We start from the raw sequence: 23018 nt of genomic DNA, 5'->3' as shown, positions 1-23018 counted from the left end.
TTATAATTTACAATATTCATATTTGAGGTTATATTTTTTTATTCTGGATGTGATATATTTTTTCCCTTTTCCTTTTAATTACCCATTTTACTAGAATTTTCTATTTTATTGGTCTTTTTTTTTAAATATATTTTTTATTGAGTTTTTAAAGAGAGGAAAGGAGAGAGATAGAGAGTTAGAAATATCGATGAAAGAGAAACATCGATCAGCTGCTTCCTGCACACTCCCCACTGGGGATGTGCCCGCAACCAAGGTACATGCCCTTGACCGGAATCGAACCTGGGACCTTTCAGTCCGCAGGCCAACGCTCTATCCACTGAGCCAAACCGGTTTCGGCTTATTGGACTTTTCCAAGAATAAACTTTAATATTTATTTTTTAATTCCATTGTCTTTCTAGTTTGTAATGTTTTTTTTCTGCCCATTTAATTCCTTTCACTCATATGATTTTTGAAAAGTTTGTTTAGCTGGTCTCTTTTGAGATTTCTGAGTTGAATTATTAAATCAAATTATATTCTCTTTTTTCTTGGTTATTTATATTTAACCTCGTCTTCCCTATCTCCACTGATAACATCCTGATCCAAATCTTGTTTTTTAAAATCATGTTTTTTAAAAAGTATTATTGCCTGGCTGGTGTTGCTCAGTGGGTAAGCATTGACCCATGAACCAGGAGGTCAGGACATATGCTCAGGTTGCAAGCTCGATCCCCAGTAGGGGGCGTGCAGAAGGCAACTGATCAGTGATAATCATCATTGATGTTTCTATCCTTCTCCTTCTCCCTTCCTCTCTCTCTAAAAATCAATAAGAATATACTTTTATATTGAGAGAAACATCAGTCGGCTGGAAATCCAACTGGCAACCTTTTGGTGCACTGGATGATGCCTAACCAACTGAGCCACATTAGCCAGGGCCGCTTTGACATGTTTTACCAGGACTATTACACCAACCTTCCAATTGATCGCCCTGTTTCTATTCTTTTTGCTATACAGACAATTTTGGAGCGATCCTTTTGAAACACAAGTCACATTGTGTCTAAAACCTTCCACAGGCTCTCTATTGACTCAATAAAAGTTAAAGTCCTTATGATAGCCTAAGAGGTCTGACCCAATACCATTCCTCTGGTCTACCTTCCTGCCAATTATCCCATTGCTTGCTCTACTCCTGGCTTGCTCTACTCCTGGCTTCCTCAGGGTCTTTAGACGTACGTGTGTGTGTGTGTGTGTGTGCGCGTGCTCACGCATGCACCTAGAATGTTGTTCCCTCAAAGTCTGTATGATTGCCTTCCTACTTTCCTTCAGAACTCTGTTGAAATGTCACCTTCTCAGAGAAGACTTCCCTGGCCACTATATACAAAATGATTCCTTCTCTCATTATGCTCTATCCACCCTATTCAACTTTATTTTTAATCACAGAATTTACCACTAAATATATACAGTATATTTATGATTTTATCTCTGAGTTAATCTTTAACCATATAACATGTCATGAGATGTAAAGATCTTATATTAAGAACCGTCAATGTTTGTTTTGATTTCCACTTTGACTCAAGTTATATAAAATAGTATTTTTTAATTTAAAATAGTTTTTAAATTTATATTTCAGTTACTTAATTCCAGGTTTTTGTATTGAGGTTTAATAAAGTGATCTGTATAATTTTTAACTTGAGAAATTTGTTGAGATTTTCTATTAGGTTTATTATATGATCCTTTCCCAAGTGATTAGAAGATAGCAGAAAAAAACAATTCCCTGAGGTATAAAATTATATGTATCTACCTACCTAAATATCTATGTATATATGTAATAAATAGATTATGTGATTTATTTATTTATTTATTTATTTATTTATTTATTGTTAATCCTCACCCCAGGTTATTTTTTTCATTGATTTTTAGAGAGACTGGAGAGAGAAAGAGAGGTATTAACTGGTTGTCTCCCTCACATGCTTCGACCAGGGCTAGGGATTGACTCTGCAATCCAGGTATGTGCCCTTGACCAGGAATCGAAGCTGAGACCCTTCGGTGTATGGGCCGATGTTCTAACTATTAGCAACACTGGCCAGGACAATTATGTTATTTATAGTATATATACTAGCAGTATTTTTGCCTGCATAGAGGGCAATAAAGTTTCCAAGTATTATTTTGTTTCTATAAATTATCCCTCACATTTCTAAAAATTTTTAGTTTACATATTTTGAACTCTTCCTATTTTTTTAAAAATCAACTTTCATAAGGTATATATTACTAATAGAAAACTATGTTTTTTTTAAATTACATTTCCATGAGTTTTACCAAATGTATATTATAGAATCCATGTAACCATCACCACCAAAAAAAAAAATGTATGGAATATTTCCTTCATTCCAGGATGTTCCTTGTTATTGACTTATCACCCAAACTCCTACTCCACACAACCATTGACCTAATTTCTATTACTGTGGATTCATTTTACTGAAGATAGAGAGGTAGATGGTATGCACTATCCTGTTTCACTTGACATAGTGACTGTGAGATTTACTTATATTGCTACATGCATCGGTATATAATTATTTTGGAAGAGGGAGGGTTAAATAGTATTCCATTTTATGCACAATTTGTTGGATGGACATATGCACACTGACTATTTCCAGAGCCGACTACTATTAATTATACTTTTATGAACATTCATGTATAAATCTTTCTATAAAAAGCTGAAGACATTATTCTTAAACAGAAGAAATGGTATGGTAAATGTATATATTACTAGACTATTCTTTAAATAGCTTTGCTACTTTACAGAACAGCAGAAGTGTATTTTGATCATTCAACTTGTTTCACACATCCTTGCCAATGTTTGGTTATTTTCAGTCTTTTAAATTTTAGCCATTCTTGTGACTCTGTAAGAGTATTTCATGTGGGTGTTGTTTTTTTAAATATGTTTTTATTGATTTTAGAGAGAGAGGGAGATAGAAACATGGATGAGAAACATCATTGATTGTTGCCTCCTGCACGCCCCCTACTGGCGATCGAGCCTGTTGCCCTGGGCATGTGCCCTGATGGAAAATCCATTCAGTGAACTCTTGGTTCATGGGTCAGTGTTCATCCAGAGCCACCCAGCTGGGCTCATGTGGATTTTAATTTTTAAAAATATGTATTTTATTGATTTTTTTTACAGAGAGGAAGGGAGAGGAATAGAGAGTTAGAAACATCAATGAGAGAGAAACATCGATTAGCTGCCTCCTGCACGCCCTCCCCCCCCCCAACCGGGGATGTGCCCTCAATCAAGGTACATGCCCTTGTCCAGGATCGAACCCAGAACCCTTCAGTCGGCAGGCCGACGCTCTATCCACCGAACCAAACCGGTTAGGGCTGGATTTTAGTTTTTAGTTCCCTATTGATTCATGATAATTGAGCATCTTCTCCTGTTTATTGGCCATTGACTTTTCTTTTGTATAATTTCTGCTCAAATACTTTACCCATTTATTATTGGGCAACTTGTCTTATTCAGTTGTAGGTATTTCATATTCTAGAAATAGTCCTGCCTCCTTTTGGAGCACTATTTCATTCACTCATTCACATTTCTCTCCCTCTTGCATCACTTCCTCTGTGGGAAGCCAGATGCCATGTCGTTAAGCCCGTCAAGCAGACTACGGAGGGTCCATGTGTCAAGGAACAGAAGTCTCTGTCCAAAAGCCAGTGAAGAATGGAGGCCTGGCAACAACAAAACACATGAGCTTAAAATGGAATTTTCCAGCTTCAGCTGAGCCTTGATATGACTATAGACCTAGCTGAGACCTGGACTGCAATCTCAAGAGAGAACCTGAGCCTGAAGCACTCAGTGGAGCTTCTCCCAGAGAGCCTACCCTCAGAATCTGTGTAAGATATTAAACATTTGTTCTTCTGAGCTTCTAAATTTTGAGATAATTTGCTACACGGTGATAGTTAACTAATATCTGTCCAAACTATGATTACTCTTCCTCAACCCCAAATCTGGAATGCACATTCAGTGCAGTTGGCTAAATGTTCAGCCTGAGTTCAAGTTGGAAGCCATAGTTCCCAGGAAGGATACATTTTTATCTCTTTATCCTGGTTCCCAAGCCCAGATCAGATTAGGTGCAATGGCATAAGCTGCTTCCATTCCAAACAAAATTAAGTTCTGCTCTTCTTCCTCATTGTGGAGTGTTTTTTAAACAGCAGCCTCTGTAACTCTCTGTGTTTTCAATTTTCCATCTTTTTTTTAATTTTTTTTTTAATTTTCCATCATATAGCAAATTTCACATCATTCTTTTTGCCTCTAAGATCCTCATGGTGAGAGGAAATTGTTAAGGCTACATAGACCAATCCTCATGTTTGAAACTCTCTATATCATCCCCCAAGTGGCCTTCTAGCTTATTTTTGAAATTTTGATGTCACTATCTCCTTAGATAGTTCATTCTATCTTCAGAATCATTGCTAGAAAAGTCCTGCAATAGTGAGCAGAATTCGTTCTCTCTTGTCTCCGGCTTTACTTTGTTCTCAATATATTGATTCTTTGGAAGCCTCTTGCAGGGAAAATTGACTGTGACTAGGACACACCTCTAAATCAAGGACTGGGCATTAACTGTTGGTGTTTTAAAGCAAATTACATTTTCTTTACTATGAAATCCCTAGCTGGATTTGATTTTGTATGAGCCATCTCCTTAGCTGGCTCCATCCTAGACAATTATCCATTCATTCTCAATAGTGTATCGGGATAGGGAAGAAGACTCTTTAATTATGGATCCTCAGATATTTTTGCACTTGAAACTTTTCTGGCTATTCAGCTGCTTCATATAACTGATTGGTAGAGCTAACAAATGTCTTGCCCTTGTCACTGTTAGGGCACTGAGCCAAGCACTATAAATCTGGGTTACACAATCCGTCTGAGGCACCGGATCCTTCTCCTCATTGGTTGCCAGGTGCTCCTGGATTCCCCCTCCCCAGACCCAGAGCGGGAATAAGAGGAGCCGCTGGTGCTGGGAGAAAGCGGAGCGACTTCCCAGTTGGAGTGTCACTGCCACTTCCACGGAACACCTCCACTGCCGCTACCGCCACCTGCCGCCGCCACCACCTGCTGCCAGGTGAGTCCCCAAACTCCTGCTGTGGTGTTTGATTCTCTCTCTTCCTCTCTCCCCTTCCCTCTCTCTCCATTACTGTACCTCTTGGTCGATCCCCTGCCAGTCTCAAAGTCTCTCTCTACTTCTGTCTGGGTCTTTTTATCACACAATTTCTGTTAGTCTTTGCTTTATCCAGGTAATGCTGCGTCCAGGGACTCTGTGCTCCACTCTTCCCGTGCAGATCGGCTCTGGTCTAGCTGTGTTGCTGCAGTTGGAGTGTGCTTAGTCTCATCTCTGACGCTGGAGTTGGACTCCCGAAGAGCAGGATGCAGGAATAACTTTCTGGTCATGCCTAGTGGCTCCAGGGAAATTGGTTCGGAACCTGGGTCAGCGTGAGGGGTGGCAAATAGGCGCAACGGCAGTTTGAGTCCTGCAGCGTCCCAATTTAACTCTCTGTTAAGCTTGGGGACTGCCGAAGTGTGGATCAGCTGAGCAGTAAAATGTGATCTTCAGTTTCTCAGAGATTTCAATTGCAGATATTTCCTTTCTACCTACACTCTCCCTCAACATCCCCTCACAGCCCTAAGCGTGAGCTCAGATCTGTGGGTTCATAAAACTTCAAACTGGTGGAGATGCTGACATGATTGTTCCTTTGCAGAGAGGCATCATGGGCTTTGGAAAATTCTTACCCTTCCTGGCTCTTGGCTTCTTGGTCCTGTACCAGGTGGGCATGATCCAGGCAGCACCATTCAGGTAAGACAGCCCTGAAAATAGCACACTCTCCCCCCAGTGCCCCTGGGATCAAACAATTCTGTGATCTGAATTGTGGTGTGCTGAAAGGAGGGGGGGGGGCACACACCAAGAGGAGACACCAAGAGGAGGGTATATTTTTTTCTGATATAAAGAATATCTGATATTCTTCATTGTAATGATATCTGATATTCTTTATTATAAATTTCATAGAATTCATTCAGTCTCATAGAATGATTTTGTTGGTTTTTACCAAAATTTTTATTTTGCTAATTCAACCAGGATCTCAGAAATGAATTGTATTCTAATCTACCTTTTTGGCCAATAAATTCATAGTTATGAAATCAATGTGAGCTGTTAATCTTTCTTACTCTTGTACAAATTTTATTCAATCAACTGGAACCATTTTTAGCTTTAGCACTACCTGTAAGTTTTCTCATTTAATTTTTAATATTGGCTATATGCAAAAGGATGGTCAAAAATTTCTGAAAAGTCCATCTGTCACAAGCCTACATGATCTGGATTCAGCACAGCACTGCTTGGAGGTCACACCAGTGCCTGGCTCCTGATGAGTCATGCCCTGTCCACTGGGAGCTGAGGTGGCCACTTCCTTAGGGGAAACCTAAGAACCAGGAATCCTGGGGAGGGGGCAGGAAGGACTCATAGCTTGTATTGGGCGTGCTATTTCTCCTCAGGTCTGCCGTGGAGGACAGCTCACTCAGTGAGGAGGAAGAGGACCTCCTTCTGGCTATCCTGGTGAAGGAGTTTATGAAGAAGATGGCCAGTGAGAAGGAGCAGGCTGCACTGGATTCCAGGTAAGGCTCCACACCTGCCCAGTAAGAACAGCTGTGCTAAGGAGAAGGCAAACACCTCCAGAAATCAGTGTTATAAACTCTCCATGAGGAGGTATCATGGCATTTTCCCAAATGGCCAATGATTATCTGCTGCGATAATTGTGTTCAACACAATTGAACACACTTAAGAGCAACACTTTAGGTTCACTGGTACCTTTCAGAACAGTAATGATTGCCCCATGGGAAGGCTTTGCCCCCACAAGCCTCTGACTGACAGGTCTGTTTTTCTCCATCATATAAATCAGCTTCACTAGCCAGAAGAGATCCTGCAACGCTGGCTCCTGCCTGACCAATAAGCTTGCTGTGCTCTTGAGCAAGTCTGGAAGTGCTGCCCACGCCAAGTTGCTGCCCGCTACCATGTTCTCAAAGGGCAAAGGCCAAAGGAAGGGACCCCAGGAAGAAGGTGACTATTATTGTACTGTTAGATGGGGGGGTGGGTGACTGGATATTACAGGGGTGCAGGCCACACTCTAACCTCCTTGGGCCCATGTGAGTGAAAAATCAACAAGGGAAAGTATCTAGAGAAGGACAGAGCGTCCCCACAGATGAAACCCGTAGCTTTGGGGTTTATTTCTGCTTTTTGTTGTTGTTTTGTTTTGTTTTGGTCCAGTGTTTCCCTCTGACACTTGAATCATCCGTCAGGAAATATAGATGTTAATAACCTCACAATTAATAAGTAACTAAATTCTAACTTCTGTGTTTTTTTTTCCTCCTAGATGATGGAAGCTGAACCCTACCCACTTCTTTAAGTTTATCATAAAAACAATTGGAGAAATACATGATAAACACACATGTGCATGCTACTTAACATTGAAAAGACTCTGTCTTATTCAAAATAAATTAAATTTAACTGCATAATAAAGCTATTGCAAATCACCTAGTGTCTTTTATATTTTACTAGAGGCGATGCAAGAGGAAGAGGGAGAGGAAAAGGGGGAGGGGAGGGAGGGAAGGGGAGGGGGAAAGGGAGGTGGGGGGGAAGGGGAGGGAGAGGTGAAGGGGAAGGGGAGGGGAGAAGGGAGGGGGAGGGGAAGGGGAGGGGGAGGTGAAGGGGAAGGGAATGGGAGGGGGAGGGGAAAGGGAGAGGAAGGAGAAGGGGAGGGAAGGGGAGGGGGAAGGAGAAGGGGGGTAGGGGAGGGAGAGGTGGAGGGGAGAGGTGAAGGGGAAGGGGAGGGGGAAGGGAAGGGGGAGGGGTAGGTCATTCCAGAAGGTTGTTCTGCCATCAGGTCTAATTAGCATATTAGCTCATTATAAAGGATTCTATATTCAATAAATATGCCAACATATATCATTGGCTTATCTGGTAACAAATCTGGGCACAGTCAGCCAACATGTTGATGTTGGCAATTCTGCCAAAACTCAGGGGAACATGAAAGCACTGCACCCTGGGTGTCTGGGGACACACAGTAATGCTGAGCCTCAATGAAACTTTTTCTTTAAAGAAATCTTGTCATTTGTGAACTTCATAAAAAAAAATACTTAAAAGGAAAAGGCGTCCCTCCTGCTATTTATGCTGTGCCCCCCCCCCTGCCCTCAGGGACTGTGAACAATTTGTTGACAAGGCTGACTCAAAGGAGACAAAGGCAACATGCTTGGAATGGGTCCTCAGCATCCTGTACCCTCGGGTTTTAGGAACATATCCCTTTGCATCTCAAAGAGACAATTCACATTGATTTTCAAACTGCCCTGGTCCCCAGCTCCAAAGGACAAAGCTCTTCTCCTTAAATCAGGTTTGCCCTTACCCAGCCCTGCCTCCCCCCCCTCCCCCATAGGAACGCCCCTTCCCAAATGCCCCATAGCCTGCAAAGCCTTTTAGAAACAATGTCTTGGAGTTAGAAATGGGATCACAGCCTGGCAGACCTAGAAAGGTCACTAGAGGCCACCAGTGCAGAGAAGAAAAGTACATTGCTTAAGGTCCTGCAGTAAGTTTAACTGAGACATTCATACATTTAACAAATACTGATTGAGTATCTGTTATATTCCTGACACTATTCAAAGCACCAGGAATAGAGCAATTAACAGAACAGACAAAGCCCTTACATTCACAGAGCTATATTCTAACCTGGGGGAGACTGAAGTGATGATGCATCCTATGAAATCAGACACTCCTCATTGGAAGGAATCTGAGATGTCATAGGGTATAATGCCTTACATAAGTAGAAACTTCCCAGTGTCAACTTCCCTGGCCTCTGCTGGGACTGCTGGTGACACACTGCTGAGTATAACTCTGGGCCAGTATCACTGATGGGTAGTCAGTTAATTGGGGTCATTTACTTAGAGCAGTGTTAGCAAACCGCGGCTCGTGAGCCACATGCGGCTCTTTGGCCCCGTGGCATAGGCCATGAAGTTTCAATCGCACTGTATGTGCGCGCCTGCACGTGGTATTTTGTGGAAGAGCCACACTCAAGGGGCCAGTTTGCCGACCACTGACTTAGAGAAATGAGATTTACTTATATTGCTACATGCATCAGTATATAATTATTTTGGGAGAGGGAGGGTTAAATAGTATTCCATTTTATGCACAATTTGTTGGATGGACATATGCACACTGACTATTTCCAGAGCCGACTACTATGAATGATACTCTTATGAACATTCATGTATAAATCTTTCTATAAAAAGCTGAAGACATTATTCTTAAACAGAAGAAATGGTATGGTAAATGTATATATTACTAGACTATTCTTTAAATAGCTTTGCTACTTTACAGAACAGCAGAAGTGTATTTTGATCATTCAACTTGTTTCACACATCCTTGCCAATGTTTGGTTATTTTCAGTCTTTTAAATTTTAGCCATTCTTGTGACTCTGTAAGAGTATTTCATGTGGGTGTTGTTTTTTTAAATATGTTTTTATTGATTTTAGAGAGAGAGGGAGATAGAAACATGGATGAGAAACATCATCAATTGTTGCCTCCTGCACGCCCCCTATTGGCGATTGAGCCTGTTGCCCTGGGCATGTGCCCTGATGGGAAATCCATTCAGTGACCTCTTGGTTCATGGGTCAGTGTTCATCCAGAGCCACCCAGCTGGGCTCATATGGATTTTAATTTTTAAAAAAATGTATTTTATTGATTTTTTTACAGAGAGGAAGGGAGAGGAATAGAGAGTTAGAAACATCAATGAGAGAGAAACATCGATTAGCTGCCTCCTGCACCCTCCCACCCCCTACCGGGGATGTGCCCTCAATCAAGGTACATGCCCTTGACCGGGATCGAACCCAGGACCCTTCAGTGGGCAGGCCGACGCTCTATCCACTGAACCAAACCGGTTAGGGCTGGATTTTAGTTTTTAGTTCCCTATTGATTCATGATAATTGAGCATCTTCTCCTGTTTATTGGCCATTGACTTTTCTTTTGTATAATTTCTGCTCAAATACTTTACCCATTTATTATTGGGCAACTTGTCTTATTCAGTTGTAGGTATTTTATATTCTAGAAATAGTCCTGCCTCCTTTTGGAGCACTATTTCATTCACTCATTCACATTTCTCTCCCTCTTGCATCACTTCCTCTGTGGGAAGCCAGATGCCATGTCGTTAAGCCCGTCAAGCAGACTACGGAGGGTCCATGTGTCAAGGAACAGAAGTCTCTGTCCAAAAGCCAGTGAAGAATGGAGGCCTGGCAACAACAAAACACATGAGCTTAAAATGGAATTTTCCAGCTTCAGCTGAGCCTTGATATGACTATAGACCTAGCTGAGACCTGGACTGCAATCTCAAGAGAGAACCTGAGCCTGAAGCACTCAGTGGAGCTTCTCCCAGAGAGCCTACCCTCAGAATCTGTGTAAGATATTAAACATTTGTTCTTCTGAGCTTCTAAATTTTGAGATAATTTGCTACACGGTGATAGTTAACTAATATCTGTCCAAACTATGATTACTCTTCCTCAACCCCAAATCTGGAATGCACATTCAGTGCAGTTGGCTAAATGTGCAGCCTGAGTTCAAGTTGGAAGCCATAGTTCCCAGGAAGGATACATTTTTATCTCTTTATCCTGGTTCCCAAGCCCAGATCAGATTAGGTGCAATGGCATAAGCTGCTTCCATTCCAAACAAAATTAAGTTCTGCTCTTCTTCCTCATTGTGGAGTGCTTTTTAAACAGCAGCCTCTGTACCTCTCTGTGTTTTCAATTTTCCATTTAAAAAAAAAAATTTTTTTTTAATTTTCCATCTTATAGCTAATTTCACATCATTCTTTTTGCCTCTAAGATCCTCATGGTGAGAGGAAATTGTTAAGGCTACATAGACCAATCCTCATGTTTGAAACTCTCTATATCATCCCCCAAGTGGCCTTCTAGCTTATTTTTGAAATTTTGATGTCACTATCTCCTTAGATAGTTCATTCTATCTTCGGAATCATTGCTAGAAAAGTCCTGCAATAGTGAGCAGAATTCATTTTCTCTTGTCTCCGGCTTTACTTTGTTCTCAATATATTGATTCTTTGGAAGCCTCTTGCAGGGAGAATTGACTGTGACTAGGACACACCTCTAAATCAAGGACTGGGCATTAATTGTTGGTGTTTTAAAGCAAATTACATTTTCTTTACTATGAAGTCCCTAGCTGGATTTGATTTTGTATGAGCCATCTCCTTAGCTGCTCCATCCTAGACAATTATCCATTCATTCTCAATAGTGTATCGGGGATAGGGAAGAAGACTCTTTAATTATGGATCCTCAGATATTTTTGCACTTGAAACTTTTCTGGCTATTCAGCTGCTTCATATAACTGATTGGTAGAGCTAACAAATGTCTTGCCCTTGTCACTGTTAGGGCACTGAGCCAAGCACTATAAATCTGGGCATCATCTTTCCTACTCAGGCTTGCCAGGACAATGATTAAATTAATTGTTTCTATAAAGCAGGGTACTCTAGAGACTTCCTGGAGAGCTTGGCTCATCTATAGATCTAGGAAGATTGTATGAGTGGATTCCTGTGTACTTAAAGGTAAGCAACAATGGCCAAGTCCTGTACAAAATCCTTAATAGAGTCAACAAAGTATGATGTGGCATCTGACTATTGTTCTAGACTGATTTCTCACCATGCTCTCCTTGCCAATCTGAACTCCAGTCACATTAGCATGCTTTTAGTCTATCAGAGTCTGCATGTTCTTCCAGCCACAATGCCTATCCGTTGGTCTGGTCTCCCCTATACTCTATGTCCAATTAACTCTTACTCATCTCTAGATTTTCCCAGATAACACCCCTCCGGAGTCTATGTTATATTTGTTCTTATTTGACTTCAAAGAGTAGCTGTACCTTTCTTTCAGATCCCCATTTCAGTTTTAGTTTATGTATTGATTAGTGTGATTAGTTGATTAATGTCTACTCTCCTTAGATTGAAAGTGCCATTCACACAGGGACTGCATCCATTTTGCCCTCTATTTTGACACTTAACATGGTGTCAAGTGTAATAGGTGCTCAATAGATATTTGAGGCAGCCCTAGCCAGTGTGCTTAGTGGTTAGAGTATCGGCCTGAATACCAAAGGGTTGGGGGCTCAATTCCCTGTCAAGGGCATGTAACTAAGTTGCGAGTTCGCTCCTCACCTTGTCAGGGTGTGTGCAGAAGGTAACCAGTTGATGTGTCTCTCTCACATCTATGTTTCTCTCCCTCTCCTGCCCTTCCACTTACTCTGAAAAGCAATGGAAAAAAATATCCTCAGGTGAGGATTAACAAAAGAAACAAAATAATAATAATAATAATAAGTATTTGAGGCATGAAGGAAGAAGGCAATTAGAACCTAATGTGATAAATGGTATCATTGGAGTAGGCATAGGAAACTGTATTCTAACCTAATCCACATGGAAAAGATTTCCTGGGCAAGTTATATCATTTCAAATATATTTATCTATATATTTATTTCAAGGATTTGGTTCATGTGACATGGTGGCTGGAAAGTCCAAAATCCGTAGGTCAGGCTGATGATTGGAAACTCTCCAGCAGGAGTTGATGCTGCAGTACTTTTTTAATTCTTTTCAAAACATATATATAATTTTATTGATTTCAGAGAGGGAGAGAGATAGAAACATCAATGATGAGAAAGAATCATTGACTGGCTGCCTCTTGCACACCCTCCACTGGGGATCAAGCCTGCAACCTGGGCATGTGCCCTGACTGGGAATAGAACTGTGACCTCCTGGTTCATAGGACAATGTTCAACCACTGAGCCACACCAGCTGGGCTTCCCCCCCTTTTTTAAAATACAAGGTCTATATATTATTTTGTACATAAGTTGTACTTTGCTAACAAATATATTCAATTATTTTATAATGTTACATACAACCAAAGAATAAATACTTTTTCTGTTTTTCCAGTTTCATTAAGATACTAGAAGCCCAGTGCATGAAATTAGTGCACAAGTAGGGTCCCTAGCGGCTGTTGGCTGCCAGCTGGGGTCTCCCTTCCCCTGGCTGCCTGCCGCCGCTGCTGGCCTCCCTTTGCACCCACCTTGGCCTGGCGCTGCCCACTCATCTGCTCCACCATCCCGCCACAATCCCACTCTTGTCAGGGCCTATCGGGGCTGGCAGCACCTCCACTGCTGCCTGCTGCCAGCGCTGCTGCCAGCCATGTTCCGCGCTGCCCCCTGGTGGTCAGCGCACATCTAACTCCTGGTTGGTTGAACTCCCACCCGTAGAGGCAATTTGCATATTAGCCTTTTATTATATAGGACTAGAGGCCCAGTGCACGAAATTCGTGCATGGGGGAGTGGAGTCCCTCAGCCCAGCCTGCACCCTCTCACAATCCAGGACCCCTCGGGGGATGCCTGACTGCCGGTTTAGGCCCAATCCAGGCCTAAACCAGCAGTCAGACATCCCTCTCACAATCTGAGACCACTGGCTCCTAACCGCTCGCCTGCCTGCCTGATCACCCCTAACTGCCTCTGCCTGTCTGATGCCCCTAACTGCTCGCCTGCCTGATCACCCCTAATTACTCGCCTGCCTGCCTGATTGCCCACCCCGACTGAAGCCAGAGATTGAACCTGCAATCCAGGTATGTGCGCTTGACCAGGAATCAAACCTGCAACCTTTCAGTGTGTGCATGGATGTTCTAACATCTGAGCACACTGGCCAGGGAAGGGGATTTTTAAAGTAAAATGTTTCATTTCTTTTATAACTTCCTTTTGTGTATAGTCTATAGCTATTTTCTTTGTGGTTACCGTGCAAATTACATTTACCATTCTAAGGTTATAATCTAATTTAAATTGAACACTTGACTCTTCAGTGTGTGGGCTGATAGTCCACCACTGAGCCACACCTGCCAGGGCTCTTTCCTCAATTTTTGATGCTATTCACAATGTACCAGCTACCAACTTGACACACTTTTAAGTTTAATCTTCATTTTTAACATTTCTCCACTATTTTCTTAAGTCTAAACATTCAAGAAAACAATAAACCAAGCCCTGATTGGTAATTGATTTGCTAATGTCTGTGGTGTAAATACTCTTTCCATGGTCAAGTTCAAGCTACCAATGTGACATCAATGAATGATAGTTGAGAACAATGGTCAATGGGGGGGGGGGGGGGAAGGAAACATATGTACTACTATCTGTAATACTTTAAACAATAAAATAAAAAATTTTTAAAAATGTGAATAGCATAGCATTACAGAAAAAAAAAATAGAGGTAAATAATCTCAAAACATAGATAATGGTAACATGTAGTCAAATACATAGAAAGTGATGAGTTTTGAGTGTTCACTTTTTAAAACACAATTCAATTTTGAGTTTATGTGAGTTAATTTTAATGATTGCTCAATAATTTTTTAATAACTGGCTCAACATTTCTGAAAATTTAAAGATCAGCTCTTGCAAGACAGTATGATTTTGTTCCAGAACACTACTGCCTACTGCTCTTCATATAATGTTCTACACCCAATAAGTTTTTAGAAGAACATCACATACCTGGTGTATGACAGCCTACACCCAAATTCTTCTCTTCGTGTGTCCCTGCCCAGGGCACAACTATGCATAAATGACAGAATCTGGATTTAATTTAATTTGTTACTTAGCTTCTAAATTCTACATATTTGACTCCTGCTCTCTCATTCATCCTGCATCATTGCTATAAATTCATGGACTAAAGCACAGTCTTGAAGAAAAATAAAAGAAAATAAAAGCATCATCTTAGACAGTAATAGAAGAAATGCAACTCCCCCCTCCATGTATTTACTGATACACAAACACCAACATTTGTTTTTGGCCATGATGCTCATCATGGGGCCATATGATGGAATGAGTGGAATTATAAAAAGGGAAAAGAGAGATCTCTGTTCTACATGTAAGTACAAGCATTGAGGAAAGGCCATGTTAGACATGCAAAGAAGGTGAACATCTGCAATCCAAGAGATCTCATCAAGAACCAATTCAGCCTGCCAGAATGGCTCCGTGGTGGTGTTGACCAATAAACTAGGAGGTCATGGTTCAATTCCCAGCCTGGGCACATGCCCTGGTTGTGGGTTCAATCCCCAGAGAGTAGGGGTTGTACAGGAAGCAGCAGATCAATGATTCTCTCTCATCATTGATGTTTCTCTCTCTCTTCCTCTCCATTCCTCTCTGAAATAAATTTTTAAAAATATTTTTTAAAAAGAAGCAATTCAGCTGACATCTTGATCTTCGACTTCTAAGCATCCAGAACCATGGGAAAATATATTTTTGTTGCTTAAGTTACCCCAGTCTATATTTTGTTATAGCAGCCCAAGCTTACTAATGATACAATTTGTCACATCACTTTTATTTTTTTTTAATTTTTAATTTTTTTTGTCACATCACTTTTATTGAAAACAATTGGTTAAATGTGTTTCAAAACCACCAATTCTTGTATTTGTATTCTTTCTGGGTCTGATACTTCAGTTCCTTATTTCTAATGATTCTTACTTATAATGACTTCCTCCATGTGCATATTGTGACTTTAACATTTTTTAGTTTGTGTTCATTTGTACCTAATCACTGAAAATTTTAATGGCCTGGGTTTAAGTCTCCTAGTGCTAATTTAAATTTGCTTCTGTTTGATATCTGAGAATACAATCTGTTCATGACTTTAAAATAAATTCTTTATTTCATTAAGGGAAATTTTCTTTGTTTGTTCAGCATGGCCACTCTTTTAGAAGCTGTTGAGGTACCTGAAATATTGTATTATTTGTTGTTGTTATTGATATGATAGTCCATTATTTGATTTATTTGGAAGAAGTGGTTTCTCTGCGTATAAAGGTAACTGTATATTTCTGGATGTGATGAGTAGGCAGGCATAGGTGGCCCAGTGTGTCCCATAATATTAAAATTGAAGAAAAACATTGTCTTTGAAAATTTGAAGTTTCAGATCATTCATCCTTTTGTGCAAGCACAGAAATTTTCCCAGCCTAGATCCTTTTCATGATTCATAAAGGGAAATAGCTTGCCAAATATAAACTTGATGTGTTCAAAATAAACATGTAATCTACAGAATGGGAGAAAAGTTCACAAACCACACATCTTATAGGGGTTAATAGCTAAATCATATAAGGAATACTTACAACTCAATAACAAAAAAGCAAATAACCCAATTAAAAATGGGCAAAAGACCTAAAAAGACATTTCAGGCACCAACAGGTATATGAAAAGATGCTTAACATCTCTAACAATCAGGGGAATGCAAATCAAAACCATGATGAGATATCACCACATACTTTTTAAGATACCTATTCTCAAAAAGACAAGAGATTTTAAAAAAGACAAGAGATAAATGTTGGTAAGGATTTGCAGACAAGAAACACTTGTATACTGTTGATGGGAATGTAAATTGATACAACCATTATGGAAAACAGTTTGGAGATTCTTCAAAAAGTTAAAAATAGTCTAGCCAGTTTGCTCAATGGTTAGAGCAGCGGTTCTCAACCTGTGGGTCGCGACCCCTTTGGGGTCGAACGACCCTTTCACAGGGGTCGCCTAAGACCATCGGAAAACACATATATAATTACATATTGTTTTTGTGATTAATCACAATGCTTTAATTATGTTCAATTTGTGACAATGAAAATACATCCTGCATATCAGATATTTACATTACGATTCATAACAGTAGCAAAATTACAGTTATGAAATAGCAACGAAAATAATTTTATGGTTGGGGGGTCACCACAACATGAGGAACTGTATTAAAGGGTCGTGGCATTAGGAAGGTTGAGAACCACTGGGTTAGAGTGTCAGCCCATGGACTGAAGTGTTGCGGGTTTGATTCTGGTCAAGGGCATGAACCTCAGTTGCAGGCTTGATCCTGGGCCCTGTCGGGGCTCACATGGGAGGCAACCAATCGTTATGTCTTTCTCACGTCAATGTTTCTCTCTGGAACAAAAAAAATCTTCGGGTGAGGATTAACAAAAATAGAACTACCACATGATCCAGTAATTCAACTTCTGGGTAGATACCAAAGGAAATAAAACTGCTATCATGGCAGAATTGTTCACAATAGGCAAGACATGAAAACAACCTAAGTATTTATCAATGGATGAATGGACAAAGAAAATGTGGACATGAGATATATGTGTGTGTGTGTGTGTGTGTGTGTATATATATATATATATATACATATTTATATGTATGTATATGTATATATCCTATATAATAAAAGGCTAATATGCAAATCAACCCAACGGTGGAAAGATCGGTCGCTATGATGTGCACTGACCAGCAGGGGGTAGACACTCAATGCAGGAGCTGCCCCCTGGTGGTCAGTGCACTCCCATGGGGGAGTGCTGCTCAGCCAGAAGCTGGACTCATGGCTGGCATGTGCAATGGCAGTGACAGGAGCCTCTCCCACCTCCACGGCAGTGCTAAGGATGTCCAACTGACGGCTTTGGCCCCCACAGGCTCACATCCCCAGAGGTCTCCTGGACTGTGAGTGGGTGCAGGCTGGGCTAAGGGACGCCCCCCTCCAGAGTGCGTGAATTTAGTACACCAGGCCTCTAGTACAGTGATGGCGAACCTTTTGAGCTCGGCATGTCAGCATTTTGAAAAACCCTAACTGAACTCTGGTGCCGTGTCACATATAGAAATTTTTTGATATTTGCAACCATAGTAAAATAAAACAAAGATTTATATTTTTGATATTTATTTTATATATTTAAATGCCATTTAACAAAGAAAAATCAACCAAAAAAATGAGTTCACGTGTCACCTCTGACACGTGTCATAGGTTCGCCATCACTGCTCTAGTATATATATATTTACACACACACACACACACACACACACACACACCAAAGGCCTGGTGTGAAGTCAGCTTCAGCCAAAGTACTTGCGCTGGGCCGGGTTGCACTAATGCCCAACAAAAATCAGGATAATTACCAAGAGAAGGAGAGATGGATGTTGGGGAGTCATGCTCTTGTCCCTTCACTACAGAGCTTGTTGTCTTTAAAAGGCAAGTGGGGTTTCTGCTTTTAAACAATGAGGGCTCTATAATGTAATCCCAGTGAGTGATCGGCCAGTTTTTGACAGTTCCTAACATCCTACCACCAAGTAGGATGGTTAAAAAGCCCTGTAGGGCCGTACCCATCATCTGGGGCTGGAAAGAGATTGGACCAGAGCATCAGACACACCTAGTTTGAATCCCAGCTTTCCTACTTATTGTGTAATCAGGTTTGTAGCAACCTCTCTATAGGTCTCTGACTCCCACATGTAACCTGGGGGCAATAAAACAGGAAATTTTGCTGCCCATGAACAAAATGTGCTTCTAGGTAGTCCTTGAGAATGGATTGGGCATGGCACCATAATTCTCTATAGTCCCATAAACTTTGGTTGATTTTTAGTTTATTTAAACTAGAAAGACTGGTTGTTATAGCTCTGTGTTAAGTGTCACTTTTGGTTTTTGGACACTTCTGAGAATGTCAATAATGAGTGATTGTGGCATTTTCCCTAAAGGCCCTGTAATTTTGTGCTGTGATACCTGTGTTTAGGTGAAAGACTTATTTAATTGGTGCCACTCAAAGAAGTAATTTTGCCATGATGGTCCCATGGGGCAGGCTCTCCTGCCCCATCCCCTCAACCTCTCACTGACAGGTACTCTTTATCTTCATCCTACAAATCAGTGTCACTACCCAGAAGAGGGCCTGCACAATGCCTACCTTCTTGGGTATCTATCTGAGCAAAGTTGCACAGAAAAATAAATCCGAGGCCAAAGATGTTCTCCCGCTAAAAACATGGGCCATTGCTGCACGGACCTTCAGTCCTGAGCAGTGAAAAAGACTCCAGGAAGAGGGTGATTGCTTTTGTATTGTTGGGTGAGGATGAGGACTATGTATTGTGGGGGTGCAATCTATGCTCTAACCCTCCCTGGACCAGATAGTAAAAAAAGTCCTCAGGGGAAGGTGCTCGCTCCAGTTTCTGAGAGTTCCAATAGCTGAAACCCCTAGATTTGGGGTTCATTTCTCTGTTTTCCAGTGTCTCCCTGCCACACTGAGATTTTCTGCTAGGAAACATATATCCTGTTTATTTAAAACATGGTTCCCTGCAGTGATGATTGTGATTACTCTAATATTTGGGTTTGAAAAATAATGACACTATGCTTTTGAATATACCAGTACACTGTAATGTTGCGTTCATCTGAATTCAAAGAATACATCTGGGGTCAAAAACTGCGTTTTCCACGTACTACCTATATGATCCTCGGGCAAATATTTTCACTGAGCCTAAGTTTCCCCATTTGTAACTTGCAGATATTGATAGTACCTGCTGCTACCATTAATATAAAAACAAAATGAGGCCTGGCCAGTGTGAGTCAGTTGGTTGGAGCATTGTCCTGTGCACAGGAAGGTCACGGGTTCCATTCCCAGTTAGGGTACATACCTAGGTTGTGAGTTCAATCCCCAGTTAGGGTGTGCAGGGGAGACAACCAATCGTCTCTCTCTCTCTTCACCTCTAAAAAAAACCCAAAACATATTGTCAGGTGAGGATAAAAAAAAGAGTAAATGAGATAAAAGATGTCAAGAGCCTCATAATTAGTAACTAAATTTTAGTTACTGTTTTTTAAAAATATATTTTTATTTCAGAGAGGAAGGAAGATGGAGAGAGAGACAGAAACATCATTGAGGAGAGAAAATCAATGATTGGATGCCTCCTTCACACCCCCCATTGGAGATCCAGTCTGCAACCCAGCATGTTCCATCCCATGTGGGAATGGAACCGAGACCTCCTGGTTCATAGGTCCATGCTCAACTCTACTTTTTAAAATTTGTAATGAAAGTAACTTACAGGAAGAGTGTGGAAGACACACTTATTTGCATCCTTCTTGACATTGAAAACTACCGTCTTTGTTTGAAAGAAACTCAAGCTAAATGCAAAATAAAATTATTGAAGTTACCCAGTGTGGATTTTTAAAAAAATATTTGATACTGTACTAAGTAAACATGGCAGCATGTCTCATTGGTTCATATGGTATCAAGTCTGGACTTTGTCAGCCCATTATCCAACGGTTGATGTTAGTGATCCTGCTAAAATTCCATATGACATAAAATGACTGCTTCCTGGGTATCTGCGGACACAAGATAACACTGTGCATCCAGAGAGTTCTTCATTTAAAAAAATGTTGTCATTTGTGAACCTTATCAACACTACAAATGTATTCTACATACATGTCGATGGAGTCCTTGTTATTTATACTGCTTCCCTCAAGAAGTGTCCAATTTTGTCCAATTTATTATGAACACATGTGCACCCAAAAATATGGCCTCAGAACTGGCTGTTTTGGCTCAGTGGATAGAGTGTCGACTGGCAGACTGAAGGGTCCTGGGTTCAATTCCCAGTCAAGAGCAATGTACCTCAGTTGCAGGCTTGATCCCTGGCCCTGGTTGGGGTGCATGCGGGAGCAACCAATTGATGTGTCTCTCTCACATCAATGTGTCTCTCTGTCTCTCCTCCTCCACTCTCTCTAAAAATCAATGGAAAGATATCTTCAGGTGAGGATTAACAACAACAACAAAAATGGCTTCAGATTTTTGTAGTAAGATTACTGCAGAGAGAAATACATATAACAAGAATTGTTTTTGGAGAATGAATGCACCCTTCTCAATAAGCTATTGACTTCTGGTATCGCCTCCCCAATGTGTGCTTCCAAGTTGGCTCTGCAACTATCCCTGCTGATATGATACATTTCAGAATGCATATCATTGTTCCACCCACAAAAGGGTGATAGATTTTATTACTGACCAGATTTTATCTACTTGTCCCAATACCACTTATTAAATAAACTAAAATGTTCCACATTGATTAAACACCTTATCATATGCTGATCACCTTCTGGCCTTTCTTTCCTCTTCTATTGATATGTTTATGCACCAGTAACACAATTTAATAACCATGAGGGCAAAGCTGCACTCATATTTCTCTTTTTTCAAAATACTCTTAACAATTTTCACACATTTATTTGTCCAGAAGGAAGTTAGGATAATTGCAATTTTTTAAAAATCCTGTTAGATTTTTATTTGCATTGGGCTTTCCAGGTAGGCAACTGCATTATCTGTAAATAACAGTAAATATTAATTTATATTTCTGTTCTTATTGTATCAAGTAGAACCTCATATATATATATGTGTGTGTGTGTGTGTGTGTATATATATATGTGTGTGTGTGTATATATATATATATGGAAGAATCTTTCTTCTTATTGTATACTAATATTTTTAAAGTCATAAATGGATATTAAGTTTTATCAAAATATATTTTATCTAATGAGATTATCTTAGGGCCTTTCTCTTTTAACTTATTCATATGAGTAATACATTTAAAAGTAAACACTAATATTAACAGATATTATTTAGTGTTTATTATGCGCTAGTCACTTAAGTGAATTACAGATAATAATTCTTTTAACCTTTACTACTAAATATGGTAGATACTATCAAAAGCCCTATTTTATGGATGAGGAAACTAAGACACAGAGAGATTAAGTAGGTTGAACAAAGCCTATTAGATCCATTTCAAGATGCAAACCTGATCCTTGGCTATCTGACTCTCTTAAATCACTACACAGCTTCTTCTTTTTTTTAATCCTCACCTGAGGATATTCTTTCCATGGATTATTATTATTATTTATTTATTTTTTAGAGAGTGGAAGGGAGGGGGAGAGACAGAGAAAAAAATATCGATATGAGAGAGACACATCAATTGGTTGCCTCCTGCATTCTCCCTTACCAGGGCTGGGGATCGTTCCTGCAACCAAGGTACATGCCTTTGACCGGAATGGAACCCGGGATCCTTCAGTCCCACCGGGAGATGCTCTATCCACTGAGACAAACCGGCTAGGGCAGTCCATTTTTACATTGGGTACATTATCTTATTATTATTGAGTTGTAAGAGACCTCATGTTGTTAGGTCTAATCAAATAATTGAATCAACACCCCTTCCCCTGGACCACTTCCAACCGTCTCTTTCACTTAGATCACATTCCACTCGCTAAAACCATTACTTTCCCCTCAGGACTTGCCCCGAGAATTGCCCCGAGAAAGCCCCCCTAGAGTCCTTCAAAATCTAACTCCCTAACCCTGGGTACTGGCGCCATTTGGGGGTTCAGCTCATCTGGCTTTCCAGATGACCTAATAAATTCATAATTCTTTACCACTTTTAGGCGACCCTAACATATGTACTAGTCTAGAGACAAGTCTGGCTTCCTTTGGGGTACTTTTTTACTCACCTGCTCACATCTCGTTCCCTCTTACATCACTTCGGTGGGAAGCCAGATGTGATGAAATGAGGCCGCTCAAGCAGGCTATGGCGAGGTTCGTGCGCCAATGAATGGAGGTCTCTGGCCAGTAACCAGCGAGGAGGGAGGCCTGTCAACAACCAGATCCGCGATTTTAGAAGTGGACTCTCTAGTCCATCTGAGCCTGGCTGTGACTCGAACTGGGAACTGGGCTGCAACCTCGAGAGAAACACTGAGCCAAATGCCTGTACCTGATCAGACACTGTGAGTGAATACATGTTCTGGAGCGAGACCTTCCGCCCGCCCAGTGCCCGCCTCTTGTGCCCTCGCGAGCTTGCCCCAGGGGCCTTTCTCATTGTGCCCCTCGCATCCTTGGCATCACCCCCTCAAACCTGCCGCCCCAAGGTGCGGGGGCTCTCAGCGGCTGCCCGGGCGCCCACCTGCGATGGGTGGTCGTCCGGAACGGCTCCAGCTCCTGACAGCGAGGGACGGGCGGATTTACAGCCCCGACGCCAATCACCTTTTGCTACAACTGGCTGGTTCACCGGAAGTGGGAGCGGCAAGAAGGTGTGGTGATCGTCGTGAAGCGGATATCCGGCCAGCGGAGCACCGTTAACAAGAAGGCCCCGCCTCCTTGGGCAGCATCCTGCACAATACCTCCGGGATCTGCGCAGGGCCGCCATCCGCCATCCGCCATCCGCCATCCG

General features: G+C 41.1%; 1 protein-coding gene and 1 long non-coding RNA gene across 3 annotated transcripts in view; one reads left to right on the top strand and one right to left on the bottom strand.

The window, feature by feature from the left end:
* LOC111826212 overlaps nucleotides 1-22811 on the bottom strand; it is a 68555-nt gene extending 45744 nt beyond the window's left edge. The window contains exons 1-2 of the long non-coding RNA XR_002829494.1: nucleotides 22752-22811; nucleotides 22303-22441 (exon numbers count right to left, since the gene is read on the bottom strand). This is a non-coding gene — a long non-coding RNA (uncharacterized LOC111826212). The remainder of the gene's footprint in view (nucleotides 1-22302; nucleotides 22442-22751) is intronic.
* Nucleotides 4993-7528, top strand: LOC102430513 (calcitonin gene-related peptide 1-like). Of its 2 annotated transcripts, XM_006089680.3 has the most exons (5): nucleotides 4993-5072; nucleotides 5707-5801; nucleotides 6494-6613; nucleotides 6898-7055; nucleotides 7369-7528. In XM_006089680.3, exons 2-5 carry the CDS (start codon nucleotides 5716-5718, stop codon nucleotides 7380-7382), a joined length of 378 nt encoding a protein of 125 aa, XP_006089742.2. In that variant the 5' UTR covers nucleotides 4993-5072; nucleotides 5707-5715; the 3' UTR covers nucleotides 7383-7528. The 2 variants fall into 2 exon arrangements, with proteins under 2 accessions (XP_006089742.2, XP_023610275.1); XM_023754507.1 differs by lacking the exon at nucleotides 4993-5072 and having other exon boundaries at nucleotides 5550-5801.
* Nucleotides 22812-23018: the final 207 nt, after the last annotated feature.

This window comes from Myotis lucifugus, unplaced genomic scaffold (assembly GCF_000147115.1).
Source record: "Myotis lucifugus unplaced genomic scaffold, Myoluc2.0 scaffold_61, whole genome shotgun sequence".
NCBI lineage: Eukaryota > Metazoa > Chordata > Mammalia > Chiroptera > Vespertilionidae > Myotis > Myotis lucifugus.
This window is presented reverse-complemented; position numbering and strand designations above follow the sequence as displayed.

Bases quoted from the DNA above. Each gene is read 5' to 3' on its own strand.
- LOC102430513 (XM_023754507.1), top strand. From the start codon at position 5,689: ATGATTGTTCCTTTGCAGAGAGGCATCATGGGCTTTGGAAAATTCTTA. The intron at 5,802-6,493 runs GTAAGACAGCCC...ATTTCTCCTCAG, and splicing joins ATCCAGGCAGCACCATTCAG to GTCTGCCGTGGAGGACAGCT. The intron at 6,614-6,897 runs GTAAGGCTCCAC...CATATAAATCAG, and splicing joins CAGGCTGCACTGGATTCCAG to CTTCACTAGCCAGAAGAGAT.